The sequence below is a fragment of the Candoia aspera genome, chromosome 1, assembly GCF_035149785.1.
Source record: "Candoia aspera isolate rCanAsp1 chromosome 1, rCanAsp1.hap2, whole genome shotgun sequence".
In the NCBI taxonomy this organism is placed as follows: Eukaryota; Metazoa; Chordata; class Lepidosauria; order Squamata; family Boidae; genus Candoia; species Candoia aspera.
In genome coordinates, this window is record NC_086153.1 from 71,887,122 (window position 1) to 71,904,376 (window position 17,255).

General features: G+C 39.2%; 1 protein-coding gene across 1 annotated transcript in view; it reads right to left on the bottom strand.

The window, feature by feature from the left end:
* Positions 1 to 4,640: 4,640 nt before the first annotated feature.
* The window catches only part of ACTN2 (actinin alpha 2), a 61,065-nt gene continuing 48,450 nt past the window's right edge, over positions 4,641 to 17,255 (bottom strand). The window contains exons 16-21 of the mRNA XM_063306407.1: positions 16,244 to 16,378; positions 15,878 to 16,057; positions 13,095 to 13,241; positions 9,237 to 9,302; positions 6,249 to 6,407; positions 4,641 to 5,025 (exon numbers count right to left, since the gene is read on the bottom strand). Coding sequence (XP_063162477.1) covers positions 4,867 to 5,025; positions 6,249 to 6,407; positions 9,237 to 9,302; positions 13,095 to 13,241; positions 15,878 to 16,057; positions 16,244 to 16,378 — 846 coding nt within the window. The 3' untranslated portion in view covers positions 4,641 to 4,866. The remainder of the gene's footprint in view (positions 5,026 to 6,248; positions 6,408 to 9,236; positions 9,303 to 13,094; positions 13,242 to 15,877; positions 16,058 to 16,243; positions 16,379 to 17,255) is intronic.

Sequence of the window (17,255 nt, forward strand, 5' to 3'; positions counted from 1 at the left end):
AGAGTACAACGGTGTTGCCCGCGTCGGAAAGTTACCTTGATCTGAGTGTTGCAACGAGGGTGGCGTGGAAGTGGTGTGTTGGAAGCGCTACCTTTGAACGGCTGTGTGTTCGTTTAATTTTTTTCCAGTTATTAAACATGTTCTGTTTCCAGGTTTCCGTTGTATTTCCAGAAGTCTTATCTCATGCTGTTTATTTTTGGACACTTTTGTTTCCTAAACCAAACTTACGGGACGATGATAGAAACATACAGCGGGCTCTTCTATATTTGTATAACTTTGCAAAACAAAAACACCATTTGGGAGGGCGATTAGAATCAAGACTCAGACTCTGGCAATCCTTTTTTAGATTTAATCCTGTAGGGGAGTAAGGCGTAAGGAAGGAAATTTAAATCCCTCAGAAGGAGGAATCTTGTTTTATTTGGTGCTTTACCTGCCCTAATAACAGAAGCCTTCGGGGGTCAGTCTGCAGGCATTCTGGAATGGTTTTCTCTGCAGCCGGAGCCAGCCCATTTCCTTTGCAGGGTTCTCCCTCCACACCAAATCTGGTCCCAGTCGGTTCGGTTTTGGGGGAGTTGGCTGGGGAATTCTGGAGTTGGGAGTCCATAAAGTTGCCAAGGTTGGAAAATGCTGGTTTAGAGAAAAGGGTTCAAATCTGGTTGTGGCTATTGTCTTATTAACTGTCACATCCAAAATATATTTTAAAACACATGATGCAGAGAAGATAAGGTTTTTTATTAAGTGACTTTGCTAAGTTCTAACCATGCCTTATTGACAGAGGAATCTCAGCCACTCTGCCACTACTTGTAACATCTAGGTTGCACAAGAGGAATCAACTGGGTGAATGCTGATAAAAAAGGGACTAGCTATGTCACTCATTGCAGAAAGTCAGGATTTAATAAACAATTCCCTGAGTTCAGACATTGCACTAGGCCACATACAAGAAACCACATAATAGCTTAATGTCTGAATGCAGTCACTATAGGCTGTTCCCATTACCCTGGGTACAAAAAAAAATGTGTACACAGCTCCTATGTTATTCACTGGATATTAGAAGACAGTTCATTCTTCATTGCAAGCAGAATATGATATGATGCTGGGACCGATGCACTGATACGATGCTGGGAGAGAGATCTCAAGGGAAAAGATCCCTGACAGGTCAGTCCTCAAGCGTCCAGTGCTGTGAGCGTAAATAGCCAAAGATGTTACCCTCGAGACTGTACATTCTGCTTACATTCTTATACTACAGTCCAACCAACCTTCTGCTGCATTCACACATCACCGAGACATAATGTGGATTATATATAACCGCCCAGAGTCCCTCCTTGTGGGGGGAGATGGGCAGTGATAAAAATTTGTTAAATAAATATTTGGTTTTGGCTTATTTGGTTGTATGTTTGTTTGAGCTGTTTTTAGTTGTGTAAATTATAGGAATATATCTGTGGATGCCAGTTCACACAAACACTTCATAGTATGGCGTCCTTGGTGCTCTCTGAGCCTTGTTGCTTTCTTGCAGACGTTTCATTGCCAGACTAGGCAACCTCTTCAGTGCAAAGAGGGAGTGGGCCTTGCTCTCCGTTTATATACCGTGGCTTGCCCTGCTTGTGTTGGTAGGGGTGTTGTTCTCTCCTTGGGAGTTCTTTGATTGGGCTGTTGTTTGCTGCTTGGTTGATTGCCTGAGTTAATAGTTCCTTGATTAGGGTGTATTGTGCTGTTTGATGGTTCATCTGATATTAATCCTAGTGTTAATTTTTGCATATCTGGGTGTTGATTGCTGGCAAGGGAGTGTACTGGTCTTTTGGCTTTTCTATTGTCTCTTTTGAATGGTATGTAAATGTTGTTTACCTCTATGTGTCTGTTGATGGCTGCTTTGTCTGAGTGCCAGGCTTCCAGGAATTCTCTGGCATTTTTGGATTTGGCTTGGTTTAGGATGCTGTTTCCCAGTTGAAACTACGGTTGAGTCTGTCCATGTGTTGTGAGATTAAGGAGTTCTCATTGTGTCTTCTGACTGCTAGTTGGTGTTTGTGGATGCGCTCTGCTAGTCTTCTGCCTGTCTGTCCTACATAGTGGCTATTACAGTCTTTGCATTGTATGTTGTAAATAACTCCTGTTTTTTCTTCTTGGGCTATTGGGTCTTTTGGGTTGCTTAATATGTTTTGAAGAGTTTTAGATGGTTTATGTGCTACGGTGTTGCCATGTGGTTGTTAACAGTCTGTTGGTGGTTTCTGAGATGTTTCTGATGTATGGCAGTGTTATCCTTTTCATAGTTTCCATTGGTTGGGTTGTAGTGGGTTGGGTGGTGAGGCACTTTTTGATAAAGTTGAGCGGGTATCTATTTTGTTGGAAGATGCTGTATGGATGATCTTTTTCTTTTTTCTGGTGTTCTGGGTTGCTGCAGTGTGTAAGTGCTCGTCTGAATAATGTTCTTATACTTCATAGTATTCTGGAAGGTCAGATATAGTACTATGTATTCCTCAAGACACTTAGATCTGTATTCAGCTAGGGAGCATAATAGACATGTCTAAACTTTGGCATCACAGGAGGTGGTATCATCTAGCCAATCTTGCAAAAAGCTAAGCAGGATCAGACCTGGTTAGTCCTTGCATGGGAGACCACCAAACTATCCCAGACTGTAGGCTGAACTGGGAAGTAAAAAAGACTTCAGAAGACTTTTTTACTTCCCAGTTGATACTATCCATACTACTTCCATGTTGATACTATCAGACTCTAAGCTAGCAAATTCAACCCAGCGAGTACTTTCATGCAAATTCTAAAGCCCTTATCAAGAGAAGAAAAAAACCACTGGATTTTGTGTTTCATGTAGAATTATTATAATGTTGGTTCTCATAATGCCCCCCCCAGGGGCCACAAGCAACTTAAAGGGGTTGCAAGTTTTTTTTGGAAAGCCTGAAACAAGGTTCACTAGTGCTCAGTTATTTTACTTTATTGTGGGGAGACAGTAGCACAAATTCATTTATCATTTTAAGGGATCACAGCATTACAAACTTTGAGAACCTCTGTCTTGCAGCAAAAACAACATACGAATTTGCATGAGGATGACCCCATCCATACACTGCATATACCTCTTATCTGAAGGAATGTAGGCAACAGCATCTTGGCTTGCGAAGTAGCCTCTAGATTAGAGATGCTAGCTTGCATGAAATAGCTGTGCTCTGCTTTGTAGCGTACTGGCCAAAATGTGCCCAAACCTAGCCAGTATTGTATCCTTACCATTGGCAGGGAATGCTGCATATAGCTGTTACTTCTTTATTTTATTGAAAAGCGTTAAGTTGACCAAAGACCTGATGGGGTGCAGATGCTATGGCCCCATCTGATGATGATTTATAAGCACTGATATCAATTAGATTTATTTAGACTTTTCTCTTATATCTTGCCTTTATTTTCTTTCATTCTCTACACTTTTTCTGAAGGGCATAATGCTACTTACTCTGAAGCAAACAGTGTGATTTATGATAAATCTTACTGAAATCTATACCCCAGTATATTCCAAATACTGGACTTTTAGTAACAACATCTTTCTTATTTTTGTTGGATCACAAATATGTTCTTTCAGATGGTTGCCCCCCTGCCCCACTTTCTGACAAATCAGCTGGATCAAAGTCTTTGAGAGGAAGAAGGGCAGCAGCAAAGAGAATCATCTGCATGCAAGTTGGAAAAGAAATAAGAAAAAAAGAGGATGGGTACCGTGCTACATATAACATACTAAAGTGAACTAAGAAACGGGGTGAGAACCCTGCAGCCCAGAAGAGATGCCCTAATATTTAAAGGTATATTGATTTAATCTCAGTAATTGAATCTGTATTAAGGCTTGAAAAGCAGACTTCAGTTCAAAGGCACATTTTAATAGATTGTACAGCTTTCTTTGCCATTTGTGTGAATATTTACTTTTGCTTGCTTTTATTTCATGGGATCGTTAGGCTTCAGATAAAACAGAGCGGTATTATTCTACAAGCTGCTGAGAAGAACGTAACTGACAGGAAGCTACTGCACGAAGTGCCTTAGACTAGTTGTACTAAAATGTCAACATTTTCAGCATTAACCAAGATCAATTGCAGTAGAACAATGAGGACAGCAAAGAACGGACTTTTTAAGACAATCCTAAAGTATGGAGCCCCCTCATAAATATCCAGTCTACTAGCATTGTGCCCTTTCAAAGGGGGCACTGATTTTAAGGTGAAGGCTATAACTTAGCATCGGCCTCTTGGAATAAACTCCAGAGGTTCCTTAATTTTATGCCACGAGAAAGTCAGACTACAATTCCTGTGCAAGTTTCACATTAAAAACAGCAAAACAATCTCGTATGATAATTTGGTATGACTCGGGTTTTTATTTTCTCTTGTATATGCAGTTCCATTTGCACAAGCATACTAAACCCCAGTATCCATAGATGAAAGCATTACCATGGTATGAAAGCAAAAAGGAGGTGCATGGAGGGAAGTTGTGGAAGACTTGCATAAAACGTTCAGAATTCTTAAAATGTTTCATGTTTTGAAAATCAAAGACATGCCAGGCTTGATTTTTGCAAAGGCATGTTTTGTTTTGTTTTTCCTGAGGCTTCCTGACTTGGCACTGAGAAAAAGGCTTACTTTGGGATTAACTGTTTTTCATTTAAAAAGAACAACAACAGTCTGATAAGGCAGAGGACCAGTACAGTCTGTCACTGTATAAGCTTGATCAAGTACATACAAACAACGTAAAAACCCATCATGCTGCATACTCTGTGGGCATAGCTCCTTACTGATTGTTCCTGCTAAACTTGAGAGATTGTAGCGAGGTCAGCTTGCTTATGTTTTCAAGGAGCAAGCTGGAATATATCTAGTTTGACTTGCCCACAGTGACAGTTCCCAATTACAGATCGCTTTCCCCATACAACGCTGATGAAAATGAGGTATAGTCCAGAGCTCCAGGAACAGCTCCTGGTCCCTTGTAGGCTGGCATACGCTTGATGCAATACTGAGCTTGTTCAGGTGGCAGTTCTCGGTTCAACTCTTCAGCAAGAATGTATGGCTGGAAGGATTGAAAAGGAGGAAGGTGATGAGCTTTTCCTGAAACATCAGCATCAAACCAAGCAGTGAACTCTCTTTGATGAGGGCAAGGGTGAGATCTGGGAGACGCCTAGGGAACCTAGGTCATATGGATAAGCCTTCTCCAATGTGGCGTTTTCCCTGTTTGCAAAACCCAGAATACTTAAAGGGTACAAGTCTGGACAAGCCTGGCACTGGTCCATAAGAGCTTACTATGGAAGTTATTTATTTATTTATTGAATTCATATGGCCACCCAACTCAGCCAAAGTGACTCTGGGCAGCATAAAAAAGGGGAAATTGCAACAAATACAACCTGAACAAAAACAGTACATTAAAAGCCAACTAAAACAGTAAACAATGACATGGGGATCAGACTAAAATATGTTACGACTCAACCAATTGAGACATCATTCATCTGGACTCCGAGGCCTGGAGGAAGAACCAACCTTCATAAAGGTCTGCAGGGTTGGGACCAAATGTATATATTTTTACTAGATATGTTAAGGCATTTTCATATATCACTTTAAGACAGTTCTTTCCCACAGCGTACATCCAACACCTGTAGGTCACTCTTTTCTAATCACTTGAAAGTCTTTAATGTATTTGCCCAGTGAGTGGACCTTATAGGACACAGAAAAAACTCAGGCTGAAATATCTTCTTTTTTGTGCAGATATGCTTTAAAATTATTTCAGCTTTATTAAAACAAAATAATGTAGGTGCCCACCAAAACCGCAGCAGATATAATGAATATGTTTTTGGGTAGAAGGTTGGAAACTGGAAACAGTTGTTGAATTTCAGTAATAAGTAGAAAATCTGTAGTCACCAAAACTCCCGGTCCCTGCATCCTTTTCTGTAATCTAAAATGCTTCAAGTGTTTCTGATTCCTAATTTATGTGCAGCCTTATTGCATTCCCTTACCAAAACAGGATCCCAAAAACTCAACCTTACCCCAGTCTAAAAGTTTCAGTACAAATCTGTATAATGTTTCAGAAAGTCAGCATGCAAGGTTTAGGGGCTTTCATTAGTTTGTCAAAACAATCCTGCTTCTAGCTATATTTTAAGTTTACAATCTAGGTCACAGCTCAGCTTACTTTGCATTTGGGTACCCTCTTGTCTTGCAATGGTACAATTTGTAGAAACAGTCATAGCAAATGGAAATCCTATCTGAGGGTAGGATTCCATTACCTAGAGACCAAGTACTAACCTTGTCTGAGGCTAGGATTCTGAAAGAAGCAATAACTTGTTCAGCAGTGTCGGTATCAGCAGTCTCTCTGGTCATGAAGTCAATGAACGATTGGAAGGAAACCGTTCCCTGACCATTGGGGTCAACTAAGGACATGATTCGGGCAAACTCGGCTTCACCCTGAAATACAATTAAAGATCAGTTATGAAAATTATAATGCAAAGAAAAATTAGAAAATTAATAAGCAAATATTCAGCATCGTGTGTGATCTGCCAAGTATCAGATTTCCCATGTTTTTAAGGATGCAAAAACAAATTAACTATATGTGTTTTGAAGTAGGGAGGTATTATTTCAAGAACATTAAACATTTTAAAGTCCATTGGAAGTGAGTGTTAGGCTGAATGTTGGCTATGGATTTCACACAGATAGTAAAACAAAAAATATACAATAAATAGAGAATCCACTAGGTTTTACTGCATTGGTTGCAACCTGGAATAGGCAGGTGATCAAGTCCTCAGACCAGATTGCTTCCATGCAGCCTCTCTGTACTAATCCTGGGGTGTAACTTGGTATTCTGAAAGCTCCAGCAGATAAAGCATCATAAGAGAGGCCTGGAGCACCATTGGATGAAGACAAAGAGCGAATTGGACGAAATATGAGTAAGGGCCCATATTCAGGCCCACATGGTGGCAACAAATGTTGTTATTTCTCTGCCCTTATTGCAATCATCAATAGCTGCCCAGTGGCACCTTTTAGGATGATCACTTCCCTGCTGGGGAGGCACAGGTCCCAGGAGCTTCTACAGGACTGCGATGAAGAGTATTCATGCCATCTGGTGGATAAAATTCCATGGATTGGCTCAGAGTTGGACTCTCACTGGGCAGATGCAAGTGAGTTATAATGTTATCTGGGCTGAGTTTGATTCTGTGACTCCCAGTGAAGTGGACAAGGTCCTCTGAACTGAGTTTGACCCCTCTTTGTTAGGTCCAGGCCTTTTCTGGATTGTTAAAGTATCCTGGGAGGTGACCTGAGGTTTGGTCCAAGCAGTGGTATTGGCCTCTTTGAGGAAGGGAATGATCCCTCTGATCTTAAAGGAGGTAGTGATGTATCCCCTTCTCAAGAAGCCATCACTGGACTCTTCTGTTCTGGACAGTTACTGTCCAGGTTCCAAACTTCTTTTTGTGGGGAAGATGATCGGATAGCAGCTACAGAGGGGCTTGGAGAAAGTAGATTATCTTCACCCATTCCAGTCATGTTTCAGGCCAAGGTACAGAGCTAAGACAGCATTGGTCATGCTTGTTGATCACCTTGGTGGAGCTGGGATGAGGGTAGCACATCCATCCTTGTGCTTCTTGATCTCTCAGTGGCTTTCAGTACCATTGACCATAGTATACTTCTGGACCAGCTGTGAGGTTTGGGAATGGGGGCCACTTTGCTGCAGTGGTACACCTCCTTCCTCAGTGGTCAGTCCAACTAGTGTTCAGGATCCTGCACAGGCCCCTGACCTGAGGGGGAACCTCAGTGCTCCATGGTCTTGCTCCCACTATTTAACATCTCCATGAAAGTGCTGGGTGAAGTCATTTGTCAGTGTGAGGTCTGGTATCATCAATATGCTGATGATATGCAATTGTACAACTCGACCTTGAGCTGCAGCGGTGAAGATGTCAAAGTACTGCCCCCAGCATCTGGAGGCTGTTTGAGTCTAGACAGGAACAGATTCAAGCTCTAGCTTGACAAGATAGAGTGGCTGTGGATGTTTGGGTTCCCTAGGTCTGTGTCAGCCCTACAGTCTGGGTCATTTTCACTTCTGGTCTTGGATAGGGTTGCACTTCCCCACTCAAGACTAGTGTACAATTTGGGGGCCCTCCTGGACTCACAGCTACACTCAAAGGGCAGGTGGCAGCTGTGGTCAGAAGGGCCTTTGTACAGGTTCATCTTGTGTGCTAGTTGCCCTTTTCTCAACCGGGTGATGGTCATTCAGATGGTCATTCACACCTGGTCACCTTGAGGCTAGACTATTACAAGGGAGGCTGCCCTTGAAGACAATCTGGAAGCGGCACCTGGTTCAAACTGCAGGGATGTGAGCAATAATGGGTGTTTCTCATTACACTCACATGCCATCAGTGCTTTATGAGCTGCATCCGTTACCAGTTGGCTTCCAGGTTCAATTTAAGATTAACCTGGAAGATAGGGCCTGGTTAGTTGAAGAAGCACTGGTCCAGTACAATTGGGCATAACAGGTGTGCTCCAAGCCTCTTTAGTTAAATGTTGTTACCTTGTAGGAACAAGAGGGAGAGCGTTCTCTGTTGTAGTACCTGCCCTTTGGAACAGCATCTCCCCAGAGAGATATACGGCTCCCACCCTTCAAATGCTCTGTAAATCCCTGAAGACCTGACTCTGTTCCCAGGCCTGGGTTTAGGGTATTTGTGGAAGCTCTATCAATTTTTGGTTATTGTTCATGTGATTTTGTCTGGGCAGTCATGTTTTTCTTTTTATATTATGTATTCTTCCATCCTTCCGAGGTTGGTAAAATGAGTACCCAGCTTGCTGGGGGAGGTGACAGCTGGAGAAGGCAATGGCAAACCACCCCGCTATAGTCTGCCAAGAAAATGTTGTGAAAGCAGCGTCCCCCCAAAGGGTTAGACTTGATTCGGTGCTTGCACAGGGGGCCTTTCACATTTCACATTCTTATAAAATTGCAAGTAAGCCAGAATCTTTTTGGAGTCAGATGCCCTCAAAATCTGACAGAGAGAGGGGGGGGAGGGGGGGGGAGGGAGAGAAAATATCCAAAATTGAAATGTAATAGAATCTATATTGTGGAGCTTCCCTTTGAGAAGGTAACGTATAAACTTATTTGATATACTGGGGTTTTGAGTGGGCTGAACTTTCACCACAGGAGTTTTACAATTATATCTATAATGGGCACTCTGTTAAATACTTGTACCAATAAAGTGCTGTATGTGTAACATGGGTTAATATAACAAATCAACTATATCTTAAAATCCATACCAAATCATAACCCATTGAAATTAAGCAGGCTCTGAAATCTTCATGGTCCATAAGCCCATTTTTCTTCTGTTGGTAGGAAGAAACAGTGGAACACAGCAGGGAAGGTTCAAGGATCAGAACGAAGCCATCAAAATTTCCATAAAGATAGAATAGGTTCATCATCAGATGCATCAGTTGCATCAGTTCAAGGCAAGGTGAGCCACCAGGAAGCAGAAGAAAGGGAGAAGTTAGATTACATGAAGCAGAAATAATACTAGAAAGATGCCAATGAAATATAAATGAACAAAAAAAGAAGTAAGGGGAAAGCATAAAAATATAGCATTCTTAGATAAGCCAAATTCAATTGCTAAGACAGATTTATATAACATTTTTTTAAGCAGCTACATAATACAAAAAAATTAATGTAATATAAGATTTGCACTTCAAGATTCTAACATTTGACAGGGACTACAGGACTGTTAAATACGGTTTTATAAAAGTGGTAAGCTGTGAGTTGAAAGTACTGGTTAATGGAACCTGGAATGATTACTGCAATGATACTTAATTTTTGCATAATTTTACAGGTGACTATGGCAGGGGAGTCACTGTGAATTTCATCTTGTTTTTGTAAACCTCACTAAAACTTCCAGAGTCCCCTTTTCGGGAGAGATGGGCAGTGGTATAAATTTGAAATATAAATAAATAAATAAATAAAATAAACGGGTATTCAGTGGGTATTGTAGATAATACATAAAATGGTTATTGGTTCTCTAATTTTATTGTTTTGTACACCATAGGATAGGGGTGGATTGCTTTTATGAAAAGATTCATGTTTTGTTATCTGAGTAAACAATGGTGTGAAAACTCAGATCCATACACACAATTCCTTCTAGCAATTGCCATCTTATTTAAATTGAATAACCTCAAGAAAATCAAATCAAAGAGAGTAGTAATTAGTTTTACCATGCATAAGTAAACCACTTTTATCAGACTTAGACTTAGTTTTATGGGGTATTACTGATTATTGTTCACTGAATTAAGCACTGTATAGTTTTTATATTCTAATGCCTAAGCACATTGTCTATTTAAAAGCTCTCTCAGAAAAAGAATTCATTAGTTCAGAAGCAGTTCTATTTTCAAGCTCTAAAATAAGAGGGCTAATCAATTAAGAACTATAGATTTTTAAGGTATGATACTGTTCATATATTAAGAGAAAATAAGATTGTTAAGAGATGTGAGTCAGTCAGCTGAAGGCCATTTTATAATCTGACTGTTCATATGAACATATTTTACACAATTAGCCCATGAGATTTGCACCAATATCTTAACCCAGAGATGTACATCCTGAGAGTCCAGGGCTCATAGAAGAACTACCACCATGCCCATAGAATTCTTGAATTTGGCCAAAGGTCGATCTCCTGTTGCCATCAAGTTGTAATGTTTAAGGAGACAGAAGAGGAAGTTGATAGAACACGTGGAGAATGATCATATGAAATGTACTTAATAGAAATCTTGGTCCTATGGGCTTATCTGTTCAAGATCTTGGTTCTTTGCCTCCAAGCCCTCCAGTAGAAAGGCAGGAATCATTATCATCATCCTGTCTTGGGACTTGGAAGTAAAGAATCAGGTCTTAAACCCACAAATCATCATCATCATCATCATCCAGGGCTGCAAATGGGGGGGGGAGCAAGCGGGGCATGTGCCCCGGGTGCCGCGCTGGGGGGTGCCAAAAGGAGTGCTGGGGGGGGTGCCAAAATGGGCACTGAATCCATGTTTGCCCCAGGTGACACAGATCCTAGTTGCAGGCCTGTCATCATCCTCCTCTACCTCCCAAGCTCAGCAACCATTTTTAGCTACCATTTTTCCATAAAGTATTTTGCATTAATATGGGTTGGTGCAGAGCAGTGGGGACCAATTCTAGTTCAAGGCTGCATGTTGCTCCAGATATTTTGACAGACACCTTTTTTGCATGCACATATGCACATCCAATTACGCTGCTGAAATTTGGTTGCTAAATTTAGAAATTCACTTTTCTAGACTATTTGGCAAAATACCTACCATATTAAGTTTTAGGAAAGTGTTAAAAACAGAATTATTCAAGAGGGCATTTTGACATCTGAACAAGGCCATCTAGGTATTTATTTTTGTCATTTTTGTTTGTTTTTGTTAGAACTTATATTTTTGATGTCATTTTGTGATTTTGATTGTTTCCTTTGTACCATGGATATTTTATTGCAAACTACTAATTGTAATTTGCTGAGCATTGACTGATTGCAGTGAGCTAAAATTGAATAAATGAAATTACAGTTGCAATTGCAACACTGAGATTGCACTTGGCCTTCCACAAAGGCCAGAAATGTTAACCCCTTCTCTTCTAGTGGCATCACTGTCATGCTCATTAAAAAACCCAAAAGTTTGAGTTGTATAGGTATAGGATTTGCTTGTTCGTTTTGATAAGCCAGCATAGCCATGCCACCAAAATCATTAGACAGAATGTACAGTTAAGCTATACAGTAAAGTTTGGAGCCAATTATTTCACTTAAAATTCATTTCTGTGTATTTTGACGTTAAGTATAATTACAGCAGCCTCAGCAATTCATATATATATATATATATATATATATATATATATATATATATATATATATATATTCTCCTACCAATTATATCCATGTTTCAGGTTTTGCTTCCATTTCAGTTCCTGTTGCCCATTTTAAGAAACTATGAAAAGAATGTCTTCAACAATCCTCATTAAACTCAATTTCCATAGATACTTTGGAGAGAAGCTATTTATATTATATATCCTAACAAACAAGTTCTGATATCTGATACTTCTACAGGGAAAAATATAAAATAGGTAATTGTTTTATGCTAAGTTAAAAGATCATGTATGCTGACAATAAATTATACTTTTCCCAGTCATTTAACAACTTGGAAGCTATATTTTGTACGTTTTTAAAAAATATATATATATAATACTGAAATGAGCTCTATGCCATTATCATGATACATTCTGTGATTTTAATGGTACATTAATTGTATTGTGTAATTAGCCACACTTCACTGTATTTTTACCCCCACCCCAAAACTATGAAAATGTTCATTTTAGTTCTTTTTGTCTTGTAAGCTCCAAACAGAACTTCTTCGTGGCAATAGCTAAATAAAGAAGAGATCATGGTGTCACTTGTATAATAAGATCAATTCAAGGCAGAGCTGAGCAACTGGGCATCTATTCTGCTAATTATCTGAATGGGGTTGCAGAAATTGCATGTATTAAGGAAAATCACCCCCCAATGAAAGAACATATAAAGAATCCAATCACATAACCTCATATTCTGGCCATGCCCAGGAGTCCCACCTTTTCATGGGAAGGATTCTGCACCTCTGTGCATATAAGTACACCTGTAGCATCCAAAAAAAAAATGTTTGGGTCGTTCTTTGGTTGTGTGAGTAGATTTGAGTGAAAGTTCCTTTTCCCTCAGGAATGGGGATGCACAGACAGGAAAAGGAAGATTGTGGTAAGAACTTAAGGAAAAGGAACACTGCAAGGACAGTGGAGCGCAAAGTACTTCTGGAATGTTTAGCTTTTATCCAGATGGAGAAGTTGGCTAATGCCCAGAAACAGGAAGTGATCAGGAAAAAATAATTCCATAGAGATCTGTGGTGGTCCTGAGACTGGGATGGCCCATCCCAGCCACATCCCAAGCCAGTTAGAAACTTCTACTCAAACTTCTACTTTCTATTCTATTTTATATTATAATTTCTGGGTCTTAACTGTGTATTCTACTCCTTTTAGAAGGGAGCTGAGAGACATACAAATGCTTTTGCCATTCCAACTCTACATTAAAAGAAAAAAATAAATAAAACAGATAATCATACCCTGTCAAAGTGATTAAATGATGCTCTGAATTCATTCATTTGCTGCTGGGTGATTCCTTTGGCATCTCTTGTAAGGATCTGATTCTCAACTTCATTGATAGTTCGGGCAATGGTGGTGAGCAGCAGCTCCCATCCAACCCGGATATGCTGTAGCAAAGAAGAAGAAGGATACCTTAGAACACCCCAAAGAAATAAAGTGCCAAAGACTACAAGACTGACTGAAAGTAATCAGCCACAATAGACAGGATAGCAGATAGAAAAGCAAAATATGTCAGTCAAATCTATTATTTACTACACTTTATATTCTGATTTTCTGTTTGCCTGCCTGGTTTGTTTTCACAACAGTCAGTTCCTGAATCAAATAATCAGGCTGGTTTTAAAAAGGAGGTTTGGCATTTTGGAGCAGTGTGTACAGGCCAAACAGACTAAGAGCAGAGAAATTATTCTAGTCTACTGGAGTTCTATCTGCTTATGATTGACAGACAGTGCCAGCAGATAAGACACCTGTAAGCAAATGTCATGCTTAAAGCTATAGCATTCCAGTCCTCTCAATACGTATGAAGAACCTATTTTAGCCACAAATATGATCTGAGTAAGGTAAGGGTATGTTCTGCAGATATATCTGTGAATCAGTCAAGAGCTGCCTAGGTCTTCCATCTAGAACATGGGCATGCAACCTTTGTAGACCACCCTTAGCTTGAGGATAGTACTCTGGGGGCTATATTCCAACCAGTCAGTGGGACTGTAACAACATAATGCTGAGAGAAGATCAAAAACTTAATAAAATTAAGTGTAAATAAATTTAATTAAATACAGAGGACAAGATTGTGGGCCATATTTTCTTTTTATAATTTCCCCTTTCTGTCGTATTAAAAATGTAGAGGAGTTTTGGCTTTGGGGACTATCAGCAATGCTGGTGTTCTGGGTTGTCACCTGGATGCAGAAGAAATAGGTATCCTTCTTATTCTTGGAGTTTAAAATATCTTGGCTGCTCAGGTTTACAGAGGTGAAGTACTTCCCAAACTACCCCTACATTATCCAGTTCAAAGCTATTTTTCTCAAAAGTTCCCTCTCACTTGGACATGGCAAAGCCATGTCACTGTCACAATTCTGAGATTCAGTGAGTCCCTAAGGATTACTAAAGGGTGACTTATACTGCTTGCAAAGCCACTGGGGCAGGGAGGGAAGATTGCCTGGAAAAAATTTTATTAGGGATCTAGCATTTGTCCTGACTTCCCTCTAGCTCCTAAAAAGCACTTTAAGATGCTTGCTCATTCTGATTAACAACCATCTAAATGCTTTGGACCTTTCATATTTAAGACACATGAAAAGCCATTGATCAAGATTTACAAGCCACAAGAGCTTGGTTCTCAGATAATAATAACCCAAAAATAAAATAGCTAAATTATGACTTATGATTTATTTCTAATTATTCCAGAATCATTCTGAAACATTGGGCTACGCATTATCATCAGCCCTGGCTGCTGGTCACCAGCTCATTACCATCCTCTACCCTGCCCTCTAGGCTCCTGGACAGCAGTGGGCTTCTGGCCATCCAGGATCCCACAAATTTGGCCATGATCCTATCATAGCATCCACCTTCAAAGAAAGGTCTTTGTATCTTTCATACGTTTAGTATTAATGGTGACATGGTAAGGTTCTGCTTATCACAGAAACTGCCTTTTCTTCTGTGTCTCATCATAAATCTCTGTGTTGACAGAGTGACTTATTTACAGCAGGATATTTTTAATGGCTATCTCTCAGAGCTGCTCCCTTCCTTATGGCACCTTCTGGAGGTAGACGAGTCCGTACATTTTTGGCAAGTGTTCAGTGGCTGAAGATAAACAGAGGGTGACTTTTGGTTTACTTGTATATTTTTTTCCAATAGGATATAACCTGATAGGAACCTATTTTATAAATCCTGTTTATTATTATTTTTTCCCCATACAAGTTGACCGGGAAAGGAATGAGACATAAATCAAATAAGTTATTTGCTGGACTGCAGTACTATCATGAAAAGTAAGAGCAAATTCATGGCTTACTTTAAAAGCTGTTGACAATTTAGGAGCAGAGGGGGGATACGGTGCAACCACATTTAAGATTAGAAGCTGCCAAGGCATATAATAATTTACTCTGATGAAGCTGATTAGTACTTGGATAAATGTTTTATAGCAAAGTAATTTTAAAAAATTAAAGTAATTTCAAAATCAAACCACTTTTTGAAACATTCTTTCCCTGGAAGTATAAATAGCTCAACTCTGCTTATTGTTTGCAAACAGGTTAAAGCTATCCTGTTTGGGCTTTTGCTTCTTAGTTGTTCTAAGGCACCTTGTTTATTGATTTTATTTATGTTCTCTCTTTTATATTTAGTGTTTTATGTTATTGTTACCTGCTCAAAGTCAGTGAGGATTGGGGTGGGATAAATGCTGGAATAAAATAATAAAATAAAATAAAATAGTATAATCTAATCTAATGAAATCAAATCTAATCAAATCAAATAATAAAATGTTCTAGGATTGAATGAAAATACCTGTGACATTTTAAAAACAAAGTTGAAACACAGAACTTCCCACTCTCTTTGTTGCTGCCATTTTGAAATACGTGCAGCACTAAGACTGCATATAAAAAGAAAATATACTAAAATATACTAAAAATATACTAAAATAAAATATACTAAAATAAAAAAATATAATATACTAAAATAAATAAAAAATAAAATAAATAAATAAATAAATAAAATAAAATAAAATAAATAAAATATACTAAAAGAAGTCCAGAGTTACCTCCATTGTGTAATTGGTATGCTTATTATCAAACACCAAAGCTTCCTGTATCATTTGATGATCTCCTTCTAGTTTGTCAATATTATGTTTGTAATTAATGATATTTTGCTCCTGCTGCTTTAACTGGGTCATCTGGTCCTCTAATGGCCCTGTAATATCAATCGAGATTCGGCCAATCTCCTGCCATAGAGAGAAAAAGAAGGAGAAAAACCTTTCATTATTTTGCAAAATGTTTTGGCTTATGTTAAGAGAGCAGTAAATAGTCTTTCCTTGTGCACACAAAAAAGAGGACAGGCAGTTTGTACAGGGGTGGAATTTGCCTAGAAATTCTGATCTAAAACTTCTGTAGATCCTGGTTGTATTTACCTCCATCTTGCTCTGGATCCAGGGCCCAATGACATTGGCCTGAGCAGCAAACTGACGTCGCAGGCGTTCGTTTGTGTGCTGACGAGAAAGCTCCTCCTGCAGTGATTGATCTCTTACAGGCACAAGTTCTTTGACCTGCCAGTGTGCAAAATTAAATTAGTCTGTAGCCTATGTCAGATTTTTTCTCTTTTTTTTTAAGTAACAACAGAACAACAGAACAAAATATATGGAGATTTAGTGTTATGGGCAGGAATACAATGAGATTAACAAATTGAGATGACTGTTCTAAAAATACACATTTTAATAAATATTAACTGCTGGCATTACTTCCTACAAAGTTATGCCACTGCTTCAATTTCCAACTATAGTGCAATCCCAGATATGTTCAGTAGCACCATTAGGTAAAAGTTTGGCTATGTTTGCACATTTCCTTGTGGTTAATTCAATAATTAATTTATCAAATTAATTTTCTTGGTTTGTCAGGGACACTGAGCCATAACCTGACCATGCAGGATAGGTTTGTTTGTTTATTTGTTTATTTATCATATTTCTTTACCGCCTATCTCGTATGGCAATGACTCTGGGCGGTTCCTAAAGCATGGCCCACTAGTATCCTGTGAAAACAGACCTAATTTCAGAAATCCTGGGTTCCACTCTTCAGGATAAGCAGGGCTGATTTATCATCATTATGAATTAAGTGAAATTATGCAACTAGCATATATTGCATAGTAAAATATCCCAAGAGAAGCATTCCATAAGGCCATTTAAGTACAAAGCCTGAAAGTCCTATATCCCAAATAATTACGCATGAAGCCGGCGGCGGGAGATCATGTTATAATGCTGAGAAGAATAGAAGAACTGCTAAAAGCAAATAAATCAGTGGAGATGCAAATAGGTTTCTTTGAAAATCAGATGTTACCTGGTACATACATACATATATACAACCGTGTCACATGTACAAATTTGCTGATTGGGATTAGTTACAGCTGGAATTGGAAGCCATAGGTTGACA